Raw genomic sequence first — 21311 nt, forward strand, 5'->3', positions numbered from 1 at the left:
ATTAGGTATTTTTTTGGAAGCAGGAAAGATGAAAAATAGCAAACGCCTTCGCCGGGAATCTATCCACGGACCTCTGGAATACCGGCTATGAGTGCAGAACCACTACACCACGAAGGCACGCTAGGAAGGTGGGAGAAACACCTTTTAAACTCATTATAAAACACTATGAGAATGATATCAGGGTTTCGATAATGTTTGAAATGAGACTGCTGTGCAAATTATAAATACAAGAAAACAGCTATTAATAGTCTGTTTGAAGGGAAAACAAGCTGTTATTAAATACTAATAAGTCTTAGAAAGACTTAGTAATACGTATATCATGTAGCTAACTAATCTGAAGACAATATACTCAATGAGCCTATATGTCATGTATGCAATTAATTTTTAAAATGTTAATATTTTTAAGTTAATTAAAATGACAAAAACAAAATAAATATGTAGATGTTTTTAGCTGAATTGTAGACAACAATTATGCAATGTAAAGAAATGAAAATAAGAGTTAAAGTGAGCACCAAAATGGAGTTAATTTCATTACCTTGCAGATAATGATTAACATGTCAACTTTAATAAGTATGCTTTTATTGAAAGAGCTTTAAAACGGTGTTTATTTCGCTTACCATCTGCAGTATTTTAAATAAAAAGTTGAGAAAGGCATAGAAATAAAAGAATAAGATATACAAGAGCTTGTTACATTTTATTGAAGTATTTTTGCCATTATAATTTTTCATTAAGTTTTCATTAAGTAATTGAAAAATATAAACAATGACAATTGTTATTTATTACAAGAAAGAAGTGCGTTAAATTTATTTAGCACAAAATTAAGTTATTTAACACAAAACTAAGTTATTTGACACAAAATTCAAAATAGTCATAGCAGACTCAAATAAATCAACACATTTGATGCATACCCCGCTATAATGTTAGTCTAAATTAAGAAAATGTTCCTGTAATGTGGATCCATCCGATTTGTATTCTAAAAATTGACTTCGACTTTAGAAATGACTTTAAGAAATAAAATATATTATTTTATAGTTATAAGTATGACATATATTATTAAAACAATTAATTTTTATATAGTTAATACTACTAATTTAAAGTTATTTGAAGAGGTAGAATTCAAAATTTCTTAAAGCATGAATATTTCCTTGTAGTTGATGCTAATAATTGACGGCTGCAATGAATGTTACGAATTAAAAAATAATGTTATAAACGTTTAATATGTATAACATACTTAGACGTGTCAATTACAGATAGTTAAGTCGTATTATGAATAACATTGATTGTTTATCTTTGGCATTAATACTTTTATAAATAAACGTTATATGTTTGCCTCACTTATTATCATGCAATTATTTTTTGTGGTCTTGTACGTAAAATGCAAGCATAAAATTCACAGGCACTAGTTCAGCCATGCCATAATAATAATAATAATAATAACAATAACATCATCATCATCAACAACACAATAATAATAATAATAATAATAATTATAACAATAATAATAATAGTAATAATATATGAACTTCGAAGTTAAAATACTTATAATGCAAGTTTAAATGAAAAGGAATTCATTTGAACGGGAAGAAAAGTCATTACAGACCTGTGAAAATGGGGCATCCTTTACCAAAACTTTGTCGAGTAGTTAACAGAAAAAAAAAATGTTTCAATTCAAGGAAGGATTAAAAAACTGAAATTAATAGGAGTTTGATGCCAAAACCACGGACAGGATGCCGACCGAAATTATCAGGAATGAAAATTTGCAATACAATTAGTCATTAAATTAAATCCTAGGCTAACTGGATCACAGCTGACAAAAATATTGAAAGGAAGTTTATAAACACATTTTGCCAGTTCCTTTCGAAAGCTACTGAAAACATTTTGTATCCGTAAACAATACACTTCTAGATGAAATTGAATAAAGCGCTTAACATTTTCAAAAATATATTACTACGTCAGTGAATTCAGGAAAGGAGTAATATTTTCAGATGAAAGCGAATTCTGCATCACTTGGCATCAAAGGACACAAACATGTTTGAAGAAAACCCGGAATATAACTCAAGAAGGAAGATTGTTTGTGAAACATTGTGACAGTGACATAATGGTTCACAGTGTGAAGTAGTCTTTCAGAGCAATTAGAGTTTTTTGTAAATATAACGCTAATTTTTGTTTGACTTCTGAATTAGAGTTCATTCAATCTACAAATGAGCAATGATGAGCAAATTACATTTAAGTGAAATTTGAAGGAAAGTGCCTCAGAAGTTAGGATAAGAAACAATTTTAATAAAAAAAAAAAAAAAAAAAAAAAAAAAAACAGAACAAGCCCAAGCGCACTGTTAAAGTTGTAGAGCTCTTGTTGCTATATAATGAGTCTAAGCAACTGCATACAAGTAACAATCGCCCGACAGGATAAGGGCCCAAAAGGACCAAAAAAAAAAAAAAAAGAATACTGAATAATATTATCTCGTTTACTAAAATTAACATCTTCTTACTTTTTACTTCTATATTAAGAGGTCCGTTATTAGCTGAATATCCAGTTCATTTTATAATTCTGATTCTATTCTTTTATTTTGATTAAACAATTCTGCTAGCTTTATTTAAATCATAAAAAATAAATACATAAACTAATAAAAAGCAATTAACTACAAATTGCATTGGTTTTCATAAAAGCCCTTTTTTATTTGTTTTCTTTGCATATTTATGCAAAGAAATTATTTTGACTGGTCGTACATAGACGTTTCTGACAAGCATACATAAAAGTGTCTGAGAATTTATTGATGAGTATTTGATCACATGAGAAGCATTCATGCTCTCAGCAATCACTTTGGTTCCAGTGCAAGGGATCTAGTCTCAGTTACAGGAACATATGTTTATAGTTACATTTAACGATTATAACCATTTATTCAAGTTATTTGATTAGAAATGTACCAGCCAGAATTTTGTTACCTTTTTCTTGAATAATAAAACTTGAAACAATTTGATTACATATGATGAAGTCTTTAAGCTAAAAATATTCCTGTTTTTTCAGAAATTGTTGTCGAGTTTAGCGGGTTTCTTTGAGGTGTTAGGTCAAATTATTATAAAGCTGCTAGTCTAAAATATAAAAAGCAATAATGTTTATTCAGTAACAACTAAGAAACATTTTCGCTGCAAAGTGAAGCTTAATGTAAAGAACGTCTAATGGGATGATTTAAATGGAAACCTGCATTGAGGCTGTAGATATCAATTTTCCCAACAGTTTAATTAGATCACATGATATTACATACTGCATTTATTTATTTACTAAATGTTTTGGTTTCAGCACAGCTTATAACAAGAATCACTAGTGAAACTGCTCCAGTTACTCTTTTAGATATGAATGTAAAGCGGGGTATACATGTATTAAATGCACTTTAAAATAAAACTCCAAGAAAAAAGATTCACGAACGTTGCACGCTTAGATGATTTGTTTCAACAAACGCGCAAAATTCAGCTAATAATTTCGAATAAGAAAGCACAAAAATGCTTATAAATTGTAATCTGGTCCATACAAGCGCTTACTTACTTTCGAATTATTAGCTGTTTGAGATAAAACATACCTTTTTTGTTAAGTAATGGCTGTCCATGGTAGTTTCGCGATCAAACATAAATATCTGTAAATAGGTTTTACATGTATTGCTTTCATAAAACTGTAATAGTTTACGTGAGCAAAAGTCCGTATTCTTATTTCCAGCTGTTCAAAACGAAATGAAAACCATTTATAGTATCAAGTATAAGTTTTTCAAGATTATGGAAAAGGTGCAGTAATTTTTCAGCACATTTATTCTGTCTCATATATGTACTCTTGTCTTGAGAGCCAATATATTAAGAAAAACGTATTGATTGTAACATATGTCTTTTTGTTTTGAGTGATCATACCACAATTCTTTTCACTAACTACAAGTTTTGGACTTATTTGAAGTAAATAAAAATGTCAAATATTTGTTTTATTTTTGATGGGTACAAAATCTCATTAGTTTCGTGCACCTGCAAAACATTTTATTGAAGAATCATTTTAAGAACCGTCTGGGAACTGAAAATATAGATTTTACCATAGTGATCTAGCATTTTTGTTTTTAACAGTAATTCCTTAACTGCCTGAAAAATTTGATCACATACCATGGCAAAACATCTAAGATTAATATTTATTCTAAGCTAAGCTGTTATTAACTATTTAATCATGAATGCAAATTTGAGTTCAGAAATGTCTTAATCTTCAGCTCTCGTTGACATTTATTCTCTTGATCTTGATATTCCTCAAGTTGCAAGAAGAATTCCAGGGTTATTCACATCAATCATGAAATTAAAATCGTAGGTGGCAAATTTGTAATTATCCTAAAGCTTATGAAGCATGTAGAGAGTTAACAAAATTTTTATCCATGCTGTGAAAAGATGCGTTCTCAGTGTCTGAGCTGTGCCTATAAAATCAGAAAACACAATTGTTACTTACTATTATGAAATATTTAAAAACATTCAGCATAATATTAAAATATGTTACAAGAACATATCAAGTTAATTGGAAAGTAATGCCTGACTGAGATAGACAATATAAAAAGTAAAAAAGTGAAGCCTGCAACTGGTTAATAATATATATCCGTCATTTACCTATTGCATCTGACTATTTTTTAATCAAACGTTTCAATGGACTTCTTGAAACAATCTTTTGCTCTATCATTATTCTATCATAAAATTATCATACATTACAATTTTCAAACTATTATTTACTGTGAAAGGTTTTGTCGACAAGTAAGAATGGGTAACAATTGAACTGTTCAGTGGAACCGAACATTTGTACAGTCATGTTTTCAGTTCGTGATTTAGTATTATCCTGCTAAAGAACCACATTAGATCTGTTGATCAATGTAGATCGCTTAAAGAGAGCTTACAAATATCCTTTTATTATTACCTAACTGATGACAATTTATATCTGCATTAATCGCACAGTTGAATTCTGTTGTTATTGCATTAAGTATTATTTTAACATTTACCGTTCTGTAAAAAAACTTAGTTTTAAGACATTTACCGTTCTGTACAAAAAACGTAGTTCTAAGAATTTTATGGGAAAATGTTTTGATATTAACTAAAAAAGATAAAAATTACTCGTGGAAAAGGTAAAACAAATATTTTGGCTAAATCTAGTTTTACTTATGCAAAGTACTTGGGTTCATGAAAGTTCTTTATTGATATAAGGAATGGAATTACTTTTTAATGGAAAATGATAAAGGACTATGATGACAACTGCCTAGAAAGCAAGTAAAATTCACAAAATTTTAAGTCTTCAAGAATAGTAAATTTTCATTTTTTGATTTTATGACAAATGCAACACGTTTCTCATCTGCAGTACTAAATGTTGAAAAACGTGGAACGCAAGAACACTGGGAAAGCGTCCAAGGCAACCTCTGTGCTCTGTTCTGCAAATAAAAGCATGTGTTTGGTGTTTAGAACCAGCTGTTGGCTGTTAAGATCAAAACGCAGTTATTATGTTCAAATTTTTCAAACTTTTGACTAAGAAATTCAAGTAGGAAGTTCACAACCTATTTCGTTCATGGCCGATGTTCCGTATTTTTAGGCCAAGACTAATTTCGATTTTTGCTAAAATAACCAGGTCTTGGAAACTGTAAATTAGTATTTTCTAATTAAAATATTTAATCGGGCAGTCCTGATAATTTCCTTTATACATTCATGGTTGAAGAATATCCAATGAGAACTCATCAAGCAGGCAATGTTCAGTAATGATTTTGTCTGTTTTTCCTATATCCTCCAAGTTAAACTTCTGTGGAATGGTAACAATAACTTAATTTATATAAAAATGTATTGCATAAAACGTGACGAAGGGCCCGGGTTCGAATTCCAGAGAAGGCATGGATATTTGTAAATGTATAGTGTCGGTGCGACATGGCGGCACTCTTATATGCAGCGAGCCGAAAAATCCTCTCGTGTGGTTTGTTGGAAGGGGAGAGAGGTGGGAGCCCCCTAGATACGTCCCCCAACGGGGTGCTCTCCATCAAAATTGGGGGCGGAACTGAGCTAAATCGCACTGTAAGCTGAAAGGTGCTGCCAACGGGATGGCTGTTGCCAACCGTTGCCGGATGATGGCTGTTGCCAACGGGAGGCGCAATCTAACGCTCCTTGCCACGAGGAATTTCGTGAGCTTGGACTGACTACGTCAGACAAGTGAGCATGAGCAACAACAACAATATTCCATAAAGGAAAAAATACTTTCTTAGCATGATAGTATAATTATTCACATATTAAACTTCACAAAATAGTAGCTTCATTCCTTGGTTTCGAACTCTTCTATCTCATCGTCATAGTACATTTCTAAGGAGTATCTTCTCAAGGTTGATGGAAATTTTCGATGAGTACACATCTAAATGGTACGATAACGCGCGATTAGGAGAACACTTTCGGATTAATTCTAGTAAATTTTTTAAATCAATGGCAGACGTTCGAACTTATACTGAAATCAAGATGGGTGGTAATCTTAATCTGGACAATTTAGGTTAACTACGTTCTTCTATTCCCAGTCTTCAACTATTAAAGTTAATCTTGATGAGTCCTCTCCTTCAGTAGCATAATTTTGTTTTTCGATAGGCATACAGATTATGTTATAGAAACTTTAGGGCTATCATGTCTTAGAAATTTTAGAGCAATATGTGTAAAAAAGAAACTATGCACTCATCAGGATTTGCTTATTATCATTCGTCTTACGTATCTTTCAATTTGCTAGACAGACGTGCTTAAAAACTAAAAATCCGAGAACGCACACGCGCGAGGAGGGGGGTAGGATAATTCCTTATATTTCTTTTCAATTAAACCCGACTTGAGATAGACCCGAGATCACTTGACTAAAACCAGGTGACGATGAATTATCGTTCACCTCATTCTTATTTGGTGTGTCACTATAAAGACGATTCTGCTTTTTGAAGTAAGCAAAGTGAAGAATCAACCATGGTCTCCCCGAAATTCGAATCATAGATTTACCAATCTGCTAGCTGAATGTGTTTACCACGAAAGCCAGTGTGAAAGAATTCGATAATTGCTCAGAATGGAAACATGAGTAAATTTGCTTTCGGTAGACATATACATTACATAAATGATAATAAAAGACAAATTTTTACAGAAAAGTGAGGATTGATATTTAATTATAGTATTACAATATTTTAATTTGCTTTCAAAGTTCTACAATTTTATGTATCGTTCTATCTTTGAAAAATTTAATAAAAATTATTAGTGTTATAAAAATTTATGTTAGATAGAGCTATACAGTTTGATTTATAATGTTGTATTATAAGGTACAGTGACAATGCAAATATATATATATATATATATATATATATATATAGGGTTCTTATTATCAAAGTGAGCACTATTTCCAAAAAGTATAGATGCGGACAGAAAATGGAAAAATCCTTAATTATATAAAGATAAAATTAGGCAAGAAAACAAGCTTACATTTGGCGTAGAGTTTAATTAAGACTGTAGTGATTTTGAGGGTATAGGCGCCTCATCATCAGAAGCAAAAGTATTCCGCAAAAGTAGGGAGAAGCCATAGCCTATATATACACAATGCAGAAGAGAAAAACGAACAAGAATGTAGCCATTTTGCCATTTCTCTACCAGAAACAACATTAGCAACCTTGTCGTTCTTCCATTTTATCCCTCTATCAGTTATGAAATTGTACGGTTTCTACAGAATTTCAATTTTTAAGTCATTTTTCTCACCTAGAGATGAAATCCATTGTTTGATTCTTAAAAATTATATTTCTGACTTTAATATATATTTATAGCATATCTTGCCGGTGTGGTTTCAGATATATCGGTCAAACTAAAACATCATTAAAGTTTCGAGTAGTAGTAGCACGAGTCTTATGCCTGAAAAGAAAAAATAAACAAATCTTCGGTAGCTAATCATACATGGAAATTTAATCACAATTTTGACTAGAGTCTGCAAAAATTATCCAAGAAGTTTTTCTCTTTGTCAAATTATATTTCCTTGAGGCTTTTTACATTTACAAAGATTTACCTTGTTTAGTTAAATACTTTAATTCCAATCTAGTTCTTCCTAACGCTTTTAAAATCCTATTAAATTCACTTTTAGGTTTCTTTACTCTCTCCGTACATAGATGGCGTTACCTTATCATTCCTCTTACTCTTTTGCCATATGGTTTAAATACGGCCATGGCTCTTCTTTTTCAGAATTTTCTTTGCTCCTGAACTTTTCTCAAAATCAATAGAGTTTTAACTTAAATGTATGTCAAATAAGAGGTTGCCTAATTTGATGTTTTACTTTGGCGTGTTTCTCTTCTTTCTTAGGTGAAGATGTTGAGTTGTAAGATTAAGTTGCTTTGCTTTATTTTATAAATGTTTCGCTATACCGCAGACAATTATTCTAGGTAATGTGAAAAATAATGCAATATTATGATCTAGCATAGCAGATCTAATTACAGTTTCGTCTACTAAAACAGAAAGAAAGACAGTATGCTGTTTATGCTTTTGATACATACTACAGAAAGGTTTAGCGTGTTGTGTCCAGGTTGGCGACTCAGGTAACCATGATCCATTTCTGCAGATTAAAGTCTCTGGGCCCTGCAATTTTTTTGTATTGTTGCAACTATAATGTACGATAGCTCCTTCCCTTGGTCTATTCCAACAGGATTTCTCTTCTGTCATGTTGTACCTGCCTGAGCCCGGTAAAGGTGGGACAGGATCACATCCATAATCTAAAATGAAAAACAATTATCCACTAAAATACTTGAAAAATATTAATATTGACTCATACAACTTAATTACAGTATAAACTTTTGTATTCGTAATACTTATAAACTTGAAAGTAAATATTTGGAGTTTCTTGAGCTTAAAAATTGGAATTTGAAATTTTTAAAGTGGTCTTACCGTAACTAAGACGCTGTAAAAGAACTTTTAGAGAAAAGTGATGTCAAAGAAATTTTGGAGAAAAATCTTTTCAAATTTGCAGACTTTTATGTTACCTAATTTACATATATTCATCAATTTGCTTTTTTATCCTCATCTTGCTATTTAATATTTTAAAACCTAAGCAAGCAAGAAGAAACTTATTATTAATAAGCTAAAAATTTGTTAGATAATCTTCAAGACCTTTTATGTATAATTTAAGGTATCAAAACTCTGAAATATTTAAATTTATTAAAGACTTAATAATAATAAGGTTTAATTGGAATATTTTCCTATTGATTTTCAGGCTGATCACTGTAGGAAAGTGTTAGTTCAAATGAGATCCCATACAGTTTCGCAAATTTCTGAATTTTGGAAGCCGGAAGCTCGAGATGGATGTAATGAGAAAAAGATAGTCAAGGGATTGACACATACTTGTTGCATACTGAATATATAGTGATTATCTTGTTGAAATATAGTTATTTCTAGAAATACTATCTTGGACTTATTAGCCAAGCATTCGGTGAGTAGCACATTTTTGGTAAATTAAATGTAGGTAGTTATTATTTAATGGGACATGACAGAAAGTCAGTAGGAAAGGTATTGGTTAGTGTTACCGTAGAAAGTTGTCTGAAATTACTGAGCAGAACTCTACTTGTTTTTATTTTTATTTTTTATAAGACTGTAACAAGCGTCTCTTATCTCTTTTGCATATTTTGTGACTTTTATTTTGATCTAATTTTTAAATCCATTGAAATTCTTTTACATATAAAAAATGAATTTGTACAAACTTATTAAGCTCTATTAGAATAGATTAGGTAACATTAAAAAATTTTTAATGTATGTGAGGAAATTAAAAAAATCATTTTGCATTTGGAAGAAAGTGAAGAACCTTCTTATTGATTGTAAAATTATTATATGGAAAGGACTGTAAAAGTCAGTGAGGCAATTTCACTTAATTCGTACTCTGTATCGAAACAGAACTTCACGTGTAGAATCTGCATTTTTCCAATCTTAAGATTCAGGAAATGGCGATCGATATGAAACATAGTGGAATTTTTCTGAAGGTAAATAATTTAGATGGTTGAGGTGGAATGAATTAAAAGTTATAACATGTTAAAATAAGTTACGTAAAGTTAGATAAAGATGTATTATTGAAGTAGAGATTTTAAGAAAGTGAAAAGTAATCAAGACGGACGTTCTTAAAACTTCCTGAAATTGTTTATTAGTTTATATCAGCTAAGAATAAACAAATGGGCTATTTGAACAAAGAATGCGAGCAATTTATGGTTACAAAAGTGGTAGTTTATGACGATAACAACAGTTGTTAACGAGTTCTGTATTTAATGTTAAATTTCAACTGGTGAGAAGCTTAGAGTCTTTGATAAAGAAATATGTTATTTTGTAGTGAAGAACAAGCTGTTATTGTGGTACTTAATGTCAAGATTTAAACTATTCAAAGGAAGACAGGTGACAATGCACCAATTTATATGGATCAAAAATTCGTGTTATAGAAATTTCAGTTATTTTCTTAGTGTTTTAAAATAAATATGTTCAAACTAATGAAATACTAGCATTAAATGCTTTTATTGTTTAGTAAAATATCCTTCCTTAAAAATGTCAAAATTAAAAAAAACAAACTGCAAATTTAAATTTGGAAGCATTGTCATATTCCTTTTTAAGCAAATCTTCTTAAAGCATTTGGTAATATCTAAGGTTTTTACAGAAAGTCTTGATGAAAGGAGTAGTTTTGGAACAATTTTAAGAGAAAGTTAAATGAAAATACTGTTACGTTGTCAGCAGGATTTTTTTATTTTAAGTCCGAACACACGGATGAAAACCGTTCTTTTTTTTAAAAAAAGTTTTCTCTTAGAGATTATACCGTAAATATATAACATTAAGCAAGACAGTGTTTGTTCATAGTCTATACTTGTCCACATTATAAGCTTTAAACGTTTAACCCTGTTACTATTAAATAATTTCTTAATGATATGGGATGATTCGATCCATCTTTATTTGTATTAGGCTCAAAACTCATTTCATATTTATCTTCTTTTACCCAAATGCGGTGATTATTAATAAGATTTATGTGTTTCGCAACCTTTTTACCTTTCCATAGTTTCTGTATTTTTAAGCGTCCTCTTGATCTGAAATTAAGTTTTCATAAATTTGAAAGACAGAAATGAAATATAGTAATATTTATAACTGTTTTGATATTGTTGCATTAGTATTATCCAGGGTAGATCGTACAGAATACATTAACAATTCTTGTGAGAAGACTGCATGATTCGCTGTACATCTCATTCAGCACACGTTTGTTACATATACCCTTGTTACAAATGTAAGTGCTTTATTCGCACTTACATTTCACAAAATTTTAAATCTCATAACCATAAACTTTATCTCTCCAGACATCCGTTGGCACAAAAGATACTGCCACATTCTTTGATATCCGAACACACTTTGACATTTTGCAAACTTTTAGAAAAGGACTTAATTTTATGAGTTTAGTTTCACTAAAAGAAGAATTTGTATTCGCAAAAGAAACAAAATATCTGATGTTTAAAAAATTAATAATAAACAATAAGAATTAGTGTATCTTAAGCCTATTTGCATGACACTGCTGTTTCGAAGGTTAAATAGAAGATTCTTTCCCAGCTAAAGGAATGAAAACACAGAAGAAACATGTGCCTGTTTTAGAATAATGGAAAGTAAGTGGAGAATGTTGTACAGAATTGTTAGAAAAGGGAAGCCAGTGGTATTATCTATTGACCGAAAATGAACAAAAAAGCAAAGAAAACAAAGAAACAAATTCTTGAAAAGCTGACAGTTAATAAGGATTAGAATCGGGACCATTAATCAGAACCGAAAGATGTTCCAATGTATAAAATACACTCTTAGACAAAAAAAAAAAAAAAAAACGACGTACCGAGAAGATATAAAGCAAATTGGACACAAATTGATATGCATACAGGTTTCGACCGAAAATGCAAAATTTTACATTTTGGCTGCCAATCAATGAACGGTTGTCGCTATAGCGCATCTGATCTGCGCAACTGGCAGGATATTTAAGAGAAATTATCTCATAAATTCTTCCCGAATTTCATTCCGTGTACTCTGGTAGACAGTAATTATGCCTCGCATACAGGTGCGCGAACGATATGCGCAGATGTCAGAATTTGAGAGTAGTGTAGTTGGGCTCAAAAAAGCCGGTTGGTCTTATCGGCGAATAGCTCGACATTTGAGCAGGAGCGATGCCACTATTAGACGATGTTGGCAGGAATGGGTGAACCATGGCCGCACACAGCGTCAAGAAGGAAGCGGTAGGCCTAGAGAAACGACAGAACGTGAAGACCGAGCAATCGTCAGTGGGGAACTCACTGCCCAGATGCATCATTGTCATCGATTGTACGTGCAACTAGTGCTTCAGTGACCGCAAAGACCATTCATAGACGGCTCACAGAAAGGGGACTGAGGTCACGGTGCCCCTTGCGCCGACTACCATTGACCTCTGTACAACGTCTAGCCCGTTTGCAGTGGTGTCGGGCTCATTCGCACTGGAATGTCACTGACTGGAGTAGAATAGTCTTTAGTGATGAGTCCTGCTTTGAACTGACCAGCGAAGGCGAGTCTGGAGACGCACCGAAGAGCGATGTGATACCAACCTGACTGTCTTCCGGCAGACAGGCTGACAAACCAGGAGTGATGATCTGGAGTGCCATTTCATTTCATAGTAGGACCCCTTTGGTTGTCATCCGTCGCAACCTTACAGCACAACGGTACGTCGACGAAGTTCTAAAGCCCGTTGTGTTGCCCTTCATGTCACGCCACCCTGGGCTTACATTTCAGCAAGATAATGCCCGCCCCCACACTGCACATGTTTCTAATACTTGCCGAACATTACCTTGGCCAGCAAAGTCACCGGATCTCTCTCCTATTCAGCACGTTTGGAGCATTATTTGCAGGGCCCTCCAACCAGCTCAGGATGTTGACGGTCTACGCGCTAGATGGACAGAATTTGTCACGATATCCGTCAGGAGGACATCCGCAACCTCTAGCAATCGATGCCAAGCCGAATATCTGCTTGCATAAGGGCCAGAGGTGGGCAAATGCGTTCACCACTTTTGGATTTGCAAAAGGAAAAAACCTTGTCGGCAAATGTTGCCTAACGTCTTCGATTTAAATATCAATATGTGACTAAGATATAATTAATTTCATGTTCAGTTAAAAGGCTATGAAATACGCAATAATGAAAATGAAACGCATATTTTATCTTAAGTTTTTTATTGTTCAGATAAACCATTTGAAATTACTGAAATAAATTTTATTTATTTATTTATTTTTTGTTTTATGAAAGAGATTTTTCTATTTTAAGCGAGTATTAATGAACAATAAGTCAAGGCTGATAAACTTCAAGCATAACCCTTTGCGACAATGTTTCCGTCGCACAAAATGAAATACATGAATTGTAAAAAGCATTAATAGCACTAGTTAAACACAGATAGACTTGCTAAAACAAAATTAGTTAAAACAGAATAATCGAAAATCTATTTTAAATATGGCTGCTGGAAATACAAACAACCGCCTTGTGTTAATGGACATGTGTATTTAATATATATTTGAAACCTTTTAGTTTTTCTATTAGGGATTAAGGTAGATAATATAATGCTAGAATTTAAAAGCTATGAAGTAAATTAACATATTTATGAGAATTTAAACGCAGAAAAAGTACAGTGATTGCCAGTCCCTGACGAAGCAAAATTTTCAAAGTTCTCTCTACTCATTAAGAAACTATTGAAATAGAAATAAGCAATCTGAAATGAACATACATAATTATATGATGAATGTTTTCACACTTAATTGGAAATTTAAGAGGGACTGAAGAAGAAATGAAAGATACTCAAGAGGGCCATCGTCATGTTTTGTACGCTTTTCCGTACTCTAATTAAAGTTTATAAAAAGGGCAGTAGAAAAGGACATTAGAATGGAAAAAAAAACTGACAAATATTTCAGCCTGAAGCTAATTTATGAATATCGCCATAGCGATGAAAGCGAAATTAAAAATCCCCGCTGTGTGATTATCCACTTTTCGTTTGTACATGTACATCGGAACCAAGGGGAAAGAAAATTTTAGGAAATATTATAGTCAAAGTTAATTAAAGTTGGACATAATGAGTTTTCTATACTTTGGTATACGTATTTATAAAACGAAATCTTAAAAATGAAATTAACGTTAATATTTGAAACGAAGCAAGGACGTCATTGAATTTGAATCTTAAATTGATAGCGCTAAAAATTTATAACAATTGTGAATAAAATAAATCTAGGAAGGTAAAATGAGAAGTACCAAGTTTATTTATGTATTGCTTATATGTATCGTGAAAAAGACAGGCATAGTAGAAGATGACAAACTGCAAGGTGGAGCCCTTTACGAAACCAGTGGAAAAAATGGTGACAATGGGTTTATTTAAACAGGCAATGTTCGAAAATAAATTTGAGAGAGAAGATTTAGATTGATATTAAGGTTATTATCATTATGTAATACATATTTCCTCAATTTAACAGAGCAAGTGCAAAGCCTCAAATTCCATGGCCTCATCTGGAAAAAATGGCAGTTAGAAATTAAATGATGTATTAAAACCTTATTAAGTAATTAGGTACACATTAAAACAGTGACTAGAAATTAAATGATGTATTAAAACCTTATTAAGTAATTAAGTACACATTAAAACAGTGACTAGAAATTAAATGATGTATTAAAACCTTATTAAGTAATTAAGTACACATTAAAACAGTGATGGTGGCAGAGCGCTGGAAAATTCCTTTATTAAGAAGAATTTAAAGGTATTATAGCTATGCATATTATTATAAATTCATCATATTTCTTGAAAGAGAGAATTCTGAACATATAAATAACAGTAAGAAGAGCGGAACATCTTAAAACAGTGAGCTGTTTTAAATATCGTTCGACTGCTTTTAATTTCAATGCGGTTTTTAAAGGAGATGGAATATTAAAGCTTGTTTTCGAGATATTTTGTTTGTTGACTTAGTATTATAAAAAATACCGAACACAAGACTGTTCATCTTATAGAACAGTAAGTAAACATTAAATTTTAAGTATATCCTATTTACCATGAATTCAATTAATATTGGAGAAGCTATGACTATTTGACCAATAGTTGGAATATCTGGCTACCGAAATTGTTATGCACAGTAGATATGATTTTTGTAGTTAATCCAAGTTTTGTTATCTTCTTCGTCAAATTACGCAAATATAACTTCATCTGCAAAGAAAACATCTAAGTATAATTCAACCAGTAAGGCGCATACTGTAATTTAATCTTTTCCACTTCGTATAGAGAATACAAAATACGCTTGCTTTGCTGGTAAGTAATTTTTCTCGCACAGCAATAAGATCTTGTATAAAAGAATGTATTTGCGAGATAGACATTAGAAAAAAACTGTGATGTATACAGGGAAAATATGAGAAAATATTATGATAAAGAAAAGGCCCACCAGCGGCCGAGCGGTAACGTTGCTGAAGACTGCTAGTTCGATCCGAGGTTCGAATCCCGCGAACGGGCTGGCTGCATGGGTGTTTTCGTGGTTTTCCCCATGTGTAACGTGCATACGAGCCAGTTTCCCTTAAAACGTCCTCCACGAAGGCATCCCTCCCTTAAGGCAGATAGCCCTGGAGTGCTTTGCCGTTATCTAGTAAACCAAACCAAATCTGATAAAGAAAGATGTTTCATAACCTAAATTTAGAGCAAATTAGAAAATAATATATCCAACATATAATAATTTATTGAAACAACAAAAGAAATAAAGCAACATATAAAAGAATGCCTAATAAGATCTTTTGCATTAAAGACACAAGCTCTAACAGTAAAAAAGAAATATTTCGATATTCTTAGGAAGCAAGAAGGAAATAGGATTCCAAACGAAGTTAGAAAAGCAAGATGTTTAGTAAAGGGATTGCTAAACGTCTTGCTCACTGTTATTCAATGAAGCCTTAACATCAATAAGGATGTTAAACGTAAATTACAGCATAGACATTTAAGGGGGCGACGACAGGTGATATTATACAAATCAGAACGTCAAGAGGAACTTACTAATTTCACTACTTTGTGTTTTCCACCTTATTAGAGGGATTATAACAGAAGGCACATTGCGGAACATTAACCTACACAGAACGAGTCTTGAAGGATACTATACATTTCGTTAAGACCGCGTCAGTTACTGGGAACTGACATTTTAAGAAAGAAAGACGAAGAAATTTTATATAAATAAACACTAATTTCATTGTTGTAGTTTACTTGAAATAAGAATGATATATGTGCTTAGCAAATAAAAGTATTTCATTCCTTTACACTGTGTATTATTTATTGAAATGAAACAAGAAAAACGGCAAATAAAATTGACAAACTTGCATTATAGTAAATATGTATTTGGTCAAGAGGAAAAAGAGAATAAGCTATACAGATTTTTCAATACAACGGTGAGTTGTGATCCCAGTTATTAAAGATATTTGAAGTTTTGCGAATTTCTTTATAATTTACAATGTATGCTTTTTCACACTTACAACCATAAATATCTTAAAATACGTCAGGGTTTTGCTTCATTTGTGTTTGATTCGTTTATCTTATTTCTCTATAATGAAATATTTTAATCCACAACCAATATACGTAATGTTTACAATTAACATCTGGTAAGAAGATTTTGTAATCAACATCTGGTAAGAAGCATCTGAGAACAATATTAGGATGTGGAATTTTCCTCCTTTTATGTTTAAGGTATGGAAACACTGCTTAAAATACTGCAGATTATTAAAAATAAATGAAAATGGGATGACAGTCATATTTTATGTCACGTCTAAGTACGAAAGATTTCGACATAGATTACGAAACTATTAATTATTCAGTTATTTTACTTATGTCCTTGGTTTCCTCCCAATAATGTCATTCGTCTCAGTAAGACATGTTTATCCTATGTTAAAGATAAGCAGAACATTGATAATAACATTATATTCAGTATTTCCCTCTGAAAAGCAGGCAGATAGAGTGAATGATTTCTGTAAGTGTATTAAGTAGTAAGGAAGCTGCAGAATAAGTAATTGAAAATGCTTTTAATCACAGTGCTCTCTAAATGAAAAAAAAAATCAAACCATGATAGTATTTAATACTGTCATAGCCCGTGACTTTTCTGCTCTTTTATAGTAGTTCTATATTGCTCTAAAACTTCTTGAAAGATAATTCGAAACGTACAAATCATAATTCAGTTTCATCAATCAACTATTCATTAAGGTATCATTTGAGAGTAATTCGTTTCATCTTCAGTTTAATTATACTGCCTTTATCTTCAAAAGGGAGAATACTCATGCATTTTGTATTATAAAGAAATTAGTGAAGGAATTAATGAGAACTATTAAGATTATTTAGTTTAATCATTAGAATATTTTTGAAGCAGGAGCGATGAAAAATTAGCAATGCCCTCGCCAGGACTCGAACCTGGACCTCTCGAATATGCGCCGAGTGTGCTACCATTACACCACGAAGGTATGAGGAACGAGGGAGAAAATATGTATTTCTCTTTTAAAGGGCAACTTAGTATGAGGAGACTCAATCGCTAAATCCTAGTGGTCACGAATTATCGTTGACAACCTTTCATTCGGAAGCTACTATAGAGTCGTTAGGATATTTTGAAGCAGGGGACATGAAAACTGAGCATTGCCCTAGCTGGGACTCGAACCTGTATCTCTCATATATGCGACAAGTGTGCTACCGTTACACCACGAAGGCATGCTGGAAGGAGGGAGAAAATAACTTATAATTTAAAGTGTTATTCTTCCTTGTAGACAACAGGATTTTGCTGAAATATAAATCATTCTAATATTTATTAAAATTTCATCTAAAATTCACTTAAAAGAGTTTTAGTTTAGACAGCATTACGTGCTACTCTGCATTTAGTACTGTGCGTTTGCTGCCGAAATAAATGGTGATGGACTTTTACTTTGAATTCAGAAGTACACAAGAAGACACAGAATTTGACTCATTAAAGTAGCTACTGTAACCAAGGAAAGATGAGTTAATGCTTTTAATGAAAAATTAAATCATAAAATAATAAGACTTGGTATATCTGAGCGTAGTTAATTTCTGACCTGGAATACTTCATTGGTACAAACATCTTTTAGGAATTCAATTATTATATTTATAACTAATTAAATTCTGTATACCATAATAATCTTACTAGTCTAAAACATACTGCTGCACCAATTCAAAAACTTTCTAAAGGTATTAATTATTAAATAGTTCTCTTAGACGTGTTTCAGAAAGCTTATATACTATATATATGTTCTATAGGTATGCAATATGCTGGTCATCCAAAATGCATACCCATGAAGGAAGACACCATTCTAGTAGGTTTGAAAATTTCTCCCTGTGTAGATCTCGATAGGACATTCAAATGACTGGCGCTGCTAAGCACATACAAATAATGTACTTCAGCAACGGTTCTTAGAAAGGAGAAGAGTAGATAGTTTAAAGTAATTTCTGCATCTCCCGTTGTTCCTTTGCTCGGGAAGCTTCAGAATAGCTCTTTGATAAAAACCGCAGTCATTTGAGCAGGATTTTGGGGTTTTGCAAGAGAAGAACTGTAGCGTATTGAGAGTGCAGTTTGTCCTTCTAGTGAATTCGGTATTCGTGCTGGACGAAATAAAGCCACATAGATATAAATATCTAATCGATGGGTGCAGAAGGGACGGATTGCCAAACATTGCATATACAATTGAATCTGCACCAGCGGTGGGCGCAGCTGCAGTGGTTGTTAAACACTAGGTGTGGATAAACGAATGACATCGCACTGTCTTTTCCGATGGGTCTCGACTTCATTTTCAGCAGATTACTGGTTGTATCCAGTTCTGGTGGCTCAGCGGTGACAGACATCATAACTCTTGTACTGTGCATCTTCATACTAGTCTGTGTCCATCAGTTACGGTTTTATGTGACATTCTGTTTTACTCTAGCACCCTCATAATATGCATTGATGGATACTCAACAGCCACAGCGATATCTCTGAAGTTTTGGAACCTGCTTTGCCATCTTATCTTTAATGTTTTATTTGCGACCAAATTTGAATAAGGAATTACGCAACCTCACGTGGAGAATAACATTTAATAATTCATCATTGTCAACCAGTTGACTTCGATATTTTGGCTCACCCTTTTTCCCGATATGTAGCCATCTAACACCTCTGATCGATGATTGCCAAATCAGAAGACCAGTATACATCACTCGCCAGGCAAAATAATCTTTAGAAAGTGTTGAAGTAGTCAGGACGGACATATCCCAAACAATCATACAAAGCCACTTTCTTTAAATGCTGAGGGAGTGTTTTCCTTCAGTTACTGCCAGTCATGGATGCTATTTAATAAAATCGACGGAAGTCAAAGGGACTGTAATTTTAATTTATTCATACTTGTACCCTGTATTGTTTATTCAACAAATATGGCTTAGATATTTCTTGTGTTTTAGAGTACTGCATTTTGGATCGCCAGTAATATATATGTATAAGTCTCAGTAAGTCCAGGAGGACAGGATAAAAGATGGCTAGGGGGAAAAACATCAAGGTAGCAGTTTTTTCCCTAATAAATAATTTCCCCCCAATAATTTAGGTAATTAACTTGTTGCAATCGTTTGCGAGGTTGAGACCTTGCCAATGAAAGATGTGCATTTGAGTGTTTCCCATCAAAGTCTGAGCTCGAAGCCAAGTTTTCGGTTTTATCTGTTTTGTGCACTCTATGTGAGTTTTTCACTAAACTGATTGTGGAACTTTTGGTCTCGTTTGTTCGCTCTCCCAACACTGTTGTAAGTTCAGCTTGGAATTCAATATTCCTCTTTTCTGCCTCTTAGAGTGGAATGCGACCCTATATTCTATGGTAATTTTTGCTCATCTGGATAAGTACTATCCCCCCTCTTAATTTGTAAAAACAATTTACAATCACCCTGTACATATCTATATCTATCTATCTATCTATCTATCTATATATATAGATAGATAGATATATACCGTGCCAGCAAAAGTCCTTAACCGGCCTTTCGTATCGAAACCGCTGGTCATAGACATGTACTTCTAAAGTAAAAATGTTTTTATTGATGAAAATACTCATGATTTAGCCTACTTTAATACAAAAATTTATAAAATTACGAAGTCTATATTCTTATGTATTTCCCCTTGTCCATAGACTTCTATTTAGGAAAATTTATAGTCATTGTGAAAAATGAAAAAAACAAACTTCCGCCTTACAATACCTGATCGAGATAGTGAGGTTCTAAATTTGAGAAATTTGAAATCATTTTCAACATGCCCGAAAAGTAGTGTAATAAAAAATCAAAATAATTTCAGGTTGCTATTTTCCCCTTAAATGCCATTCAATGATATTATTTTTTGATTTATTTGCATGTAACATTCTTTAATTTATAACTTCGTTAAGTTGGTATGCTAAAAGAATTTTCTCTTAACTCATAAGGTATTTCTCCCACTTCCCTAGCGTGTCTTCGTGGTGTAACGGTAGCACGCTGGGCCGGTATTCCACAGGTACGCGGTTCGATTCCCTGCGATGGCGGTTGCATTTATTTCATCTTTTCGGCTTCCAATTAACCTAATGCCTCTACAAGTGGCGCTCGAACTAAAAGGGTTGTGGATGATGATTCTCCGCGCCCAGGATTTGGTGACTAGGTCCGCTAAAACCCTAGTCGCCCTTTAAAAAGGGGAGTATATAAGGTATTTCTCCCACTTCCCTAGCATGTCTTCGTGGTGTAACGGTAGCACGCTGGGCCGGTATTCTAGAGGTCCATGGTTTGATTCCCGGCGAAGGCGGTTGCATATTTTTCATCTTTTCTGTTTCCAATTAACCTAATGACTCTACAAACTAATTTATAAATTTTCAAACTCGATAAATAGGTTTGTTACGAATTTGAAGTTCTGCTCTTGGCGCTAGCAGCGCAGCATTTATTTCTTTGAACGCGTGTGGGAACACTACGCTCTCGCCAGCCCGGATCATCAGAGCACTCATGAAGGGAGCATGATGTAGCCGATGAAGAACGAACTGTTTTGAAACAAAATTTTGAAAGGCGAAATAAATAGCGGAAAAATGACTTCCGGTAAACTCTCGCTATCGGTCTTTCATCTGAAGCGAGGATTATTCAAATGCTTCAAACATTATTCAAATGCTTCAAACAGTAGACAAACTACTTTATAAGTTAGAGATCTACGCAGCGAATGCTATAGCACATTTTCGGGCGCTGACTTACCAGCCTTTGAAGCAACCTCAGATGTACTGCAAACTTACCTGGAAATATGCGAGGTAAGTTTTCAAAAACTTCTCA

The 21311-nt window shown here is 32.9% G+C and overlaps 1 protein-coding gene and 1 non-coding gene across 2 annotated transcripts in view; both read right to left on the reverse strand.

Annotated features, from left to right (window-relative positions):
• Positions 1–675: 675 nt before the first annotated feature.
• LOC118199069 (uncharacterized) overlaps positions 676–21311 on the reverse strand; it is a 444531-nt gene continuing 423895 nt past the window's right edge. The window contains exons 4-5 of the mRNA XM_085807076.1: positions 8523–8738; positions 676–4433 (exon numbers count right to left, since the gene is read on the reverse strand). Coding sequence (XP_085663202.1) covers positions 4351–4433; positions 8523–8738 — 299 coding nt within the window. The 3' untranslated portion in view covers positions 676–4350. The remainder of the gene's footprint in view (positions 4434–8522; positions 8739–21311) is intronic.
• TRNAM-CAU (transfer RNA methionine (anticodon CAU)) lies at positions 17415–17485 on the reverse strand. The gene has a single exon. It is a non-coding gene; the product is annotated as a tRNA-Met (tRNA).

The sequence above is a fragment of the Stegodyphus dumicola genome, chromosome X1 (genome assembly GCF_044657685.1).
Source record: "Stegodyphus dumicola isolate Sdum_Otavi_A_Nest chromosome X1, ASM4465768v1".
Classification (NCBI taxonomy): Eukaryota; Metazoa; Arthropoda; class Arachnida; order Araneae; family Eresidae; genus Stegodyphus; species Stegodyphus dumicola.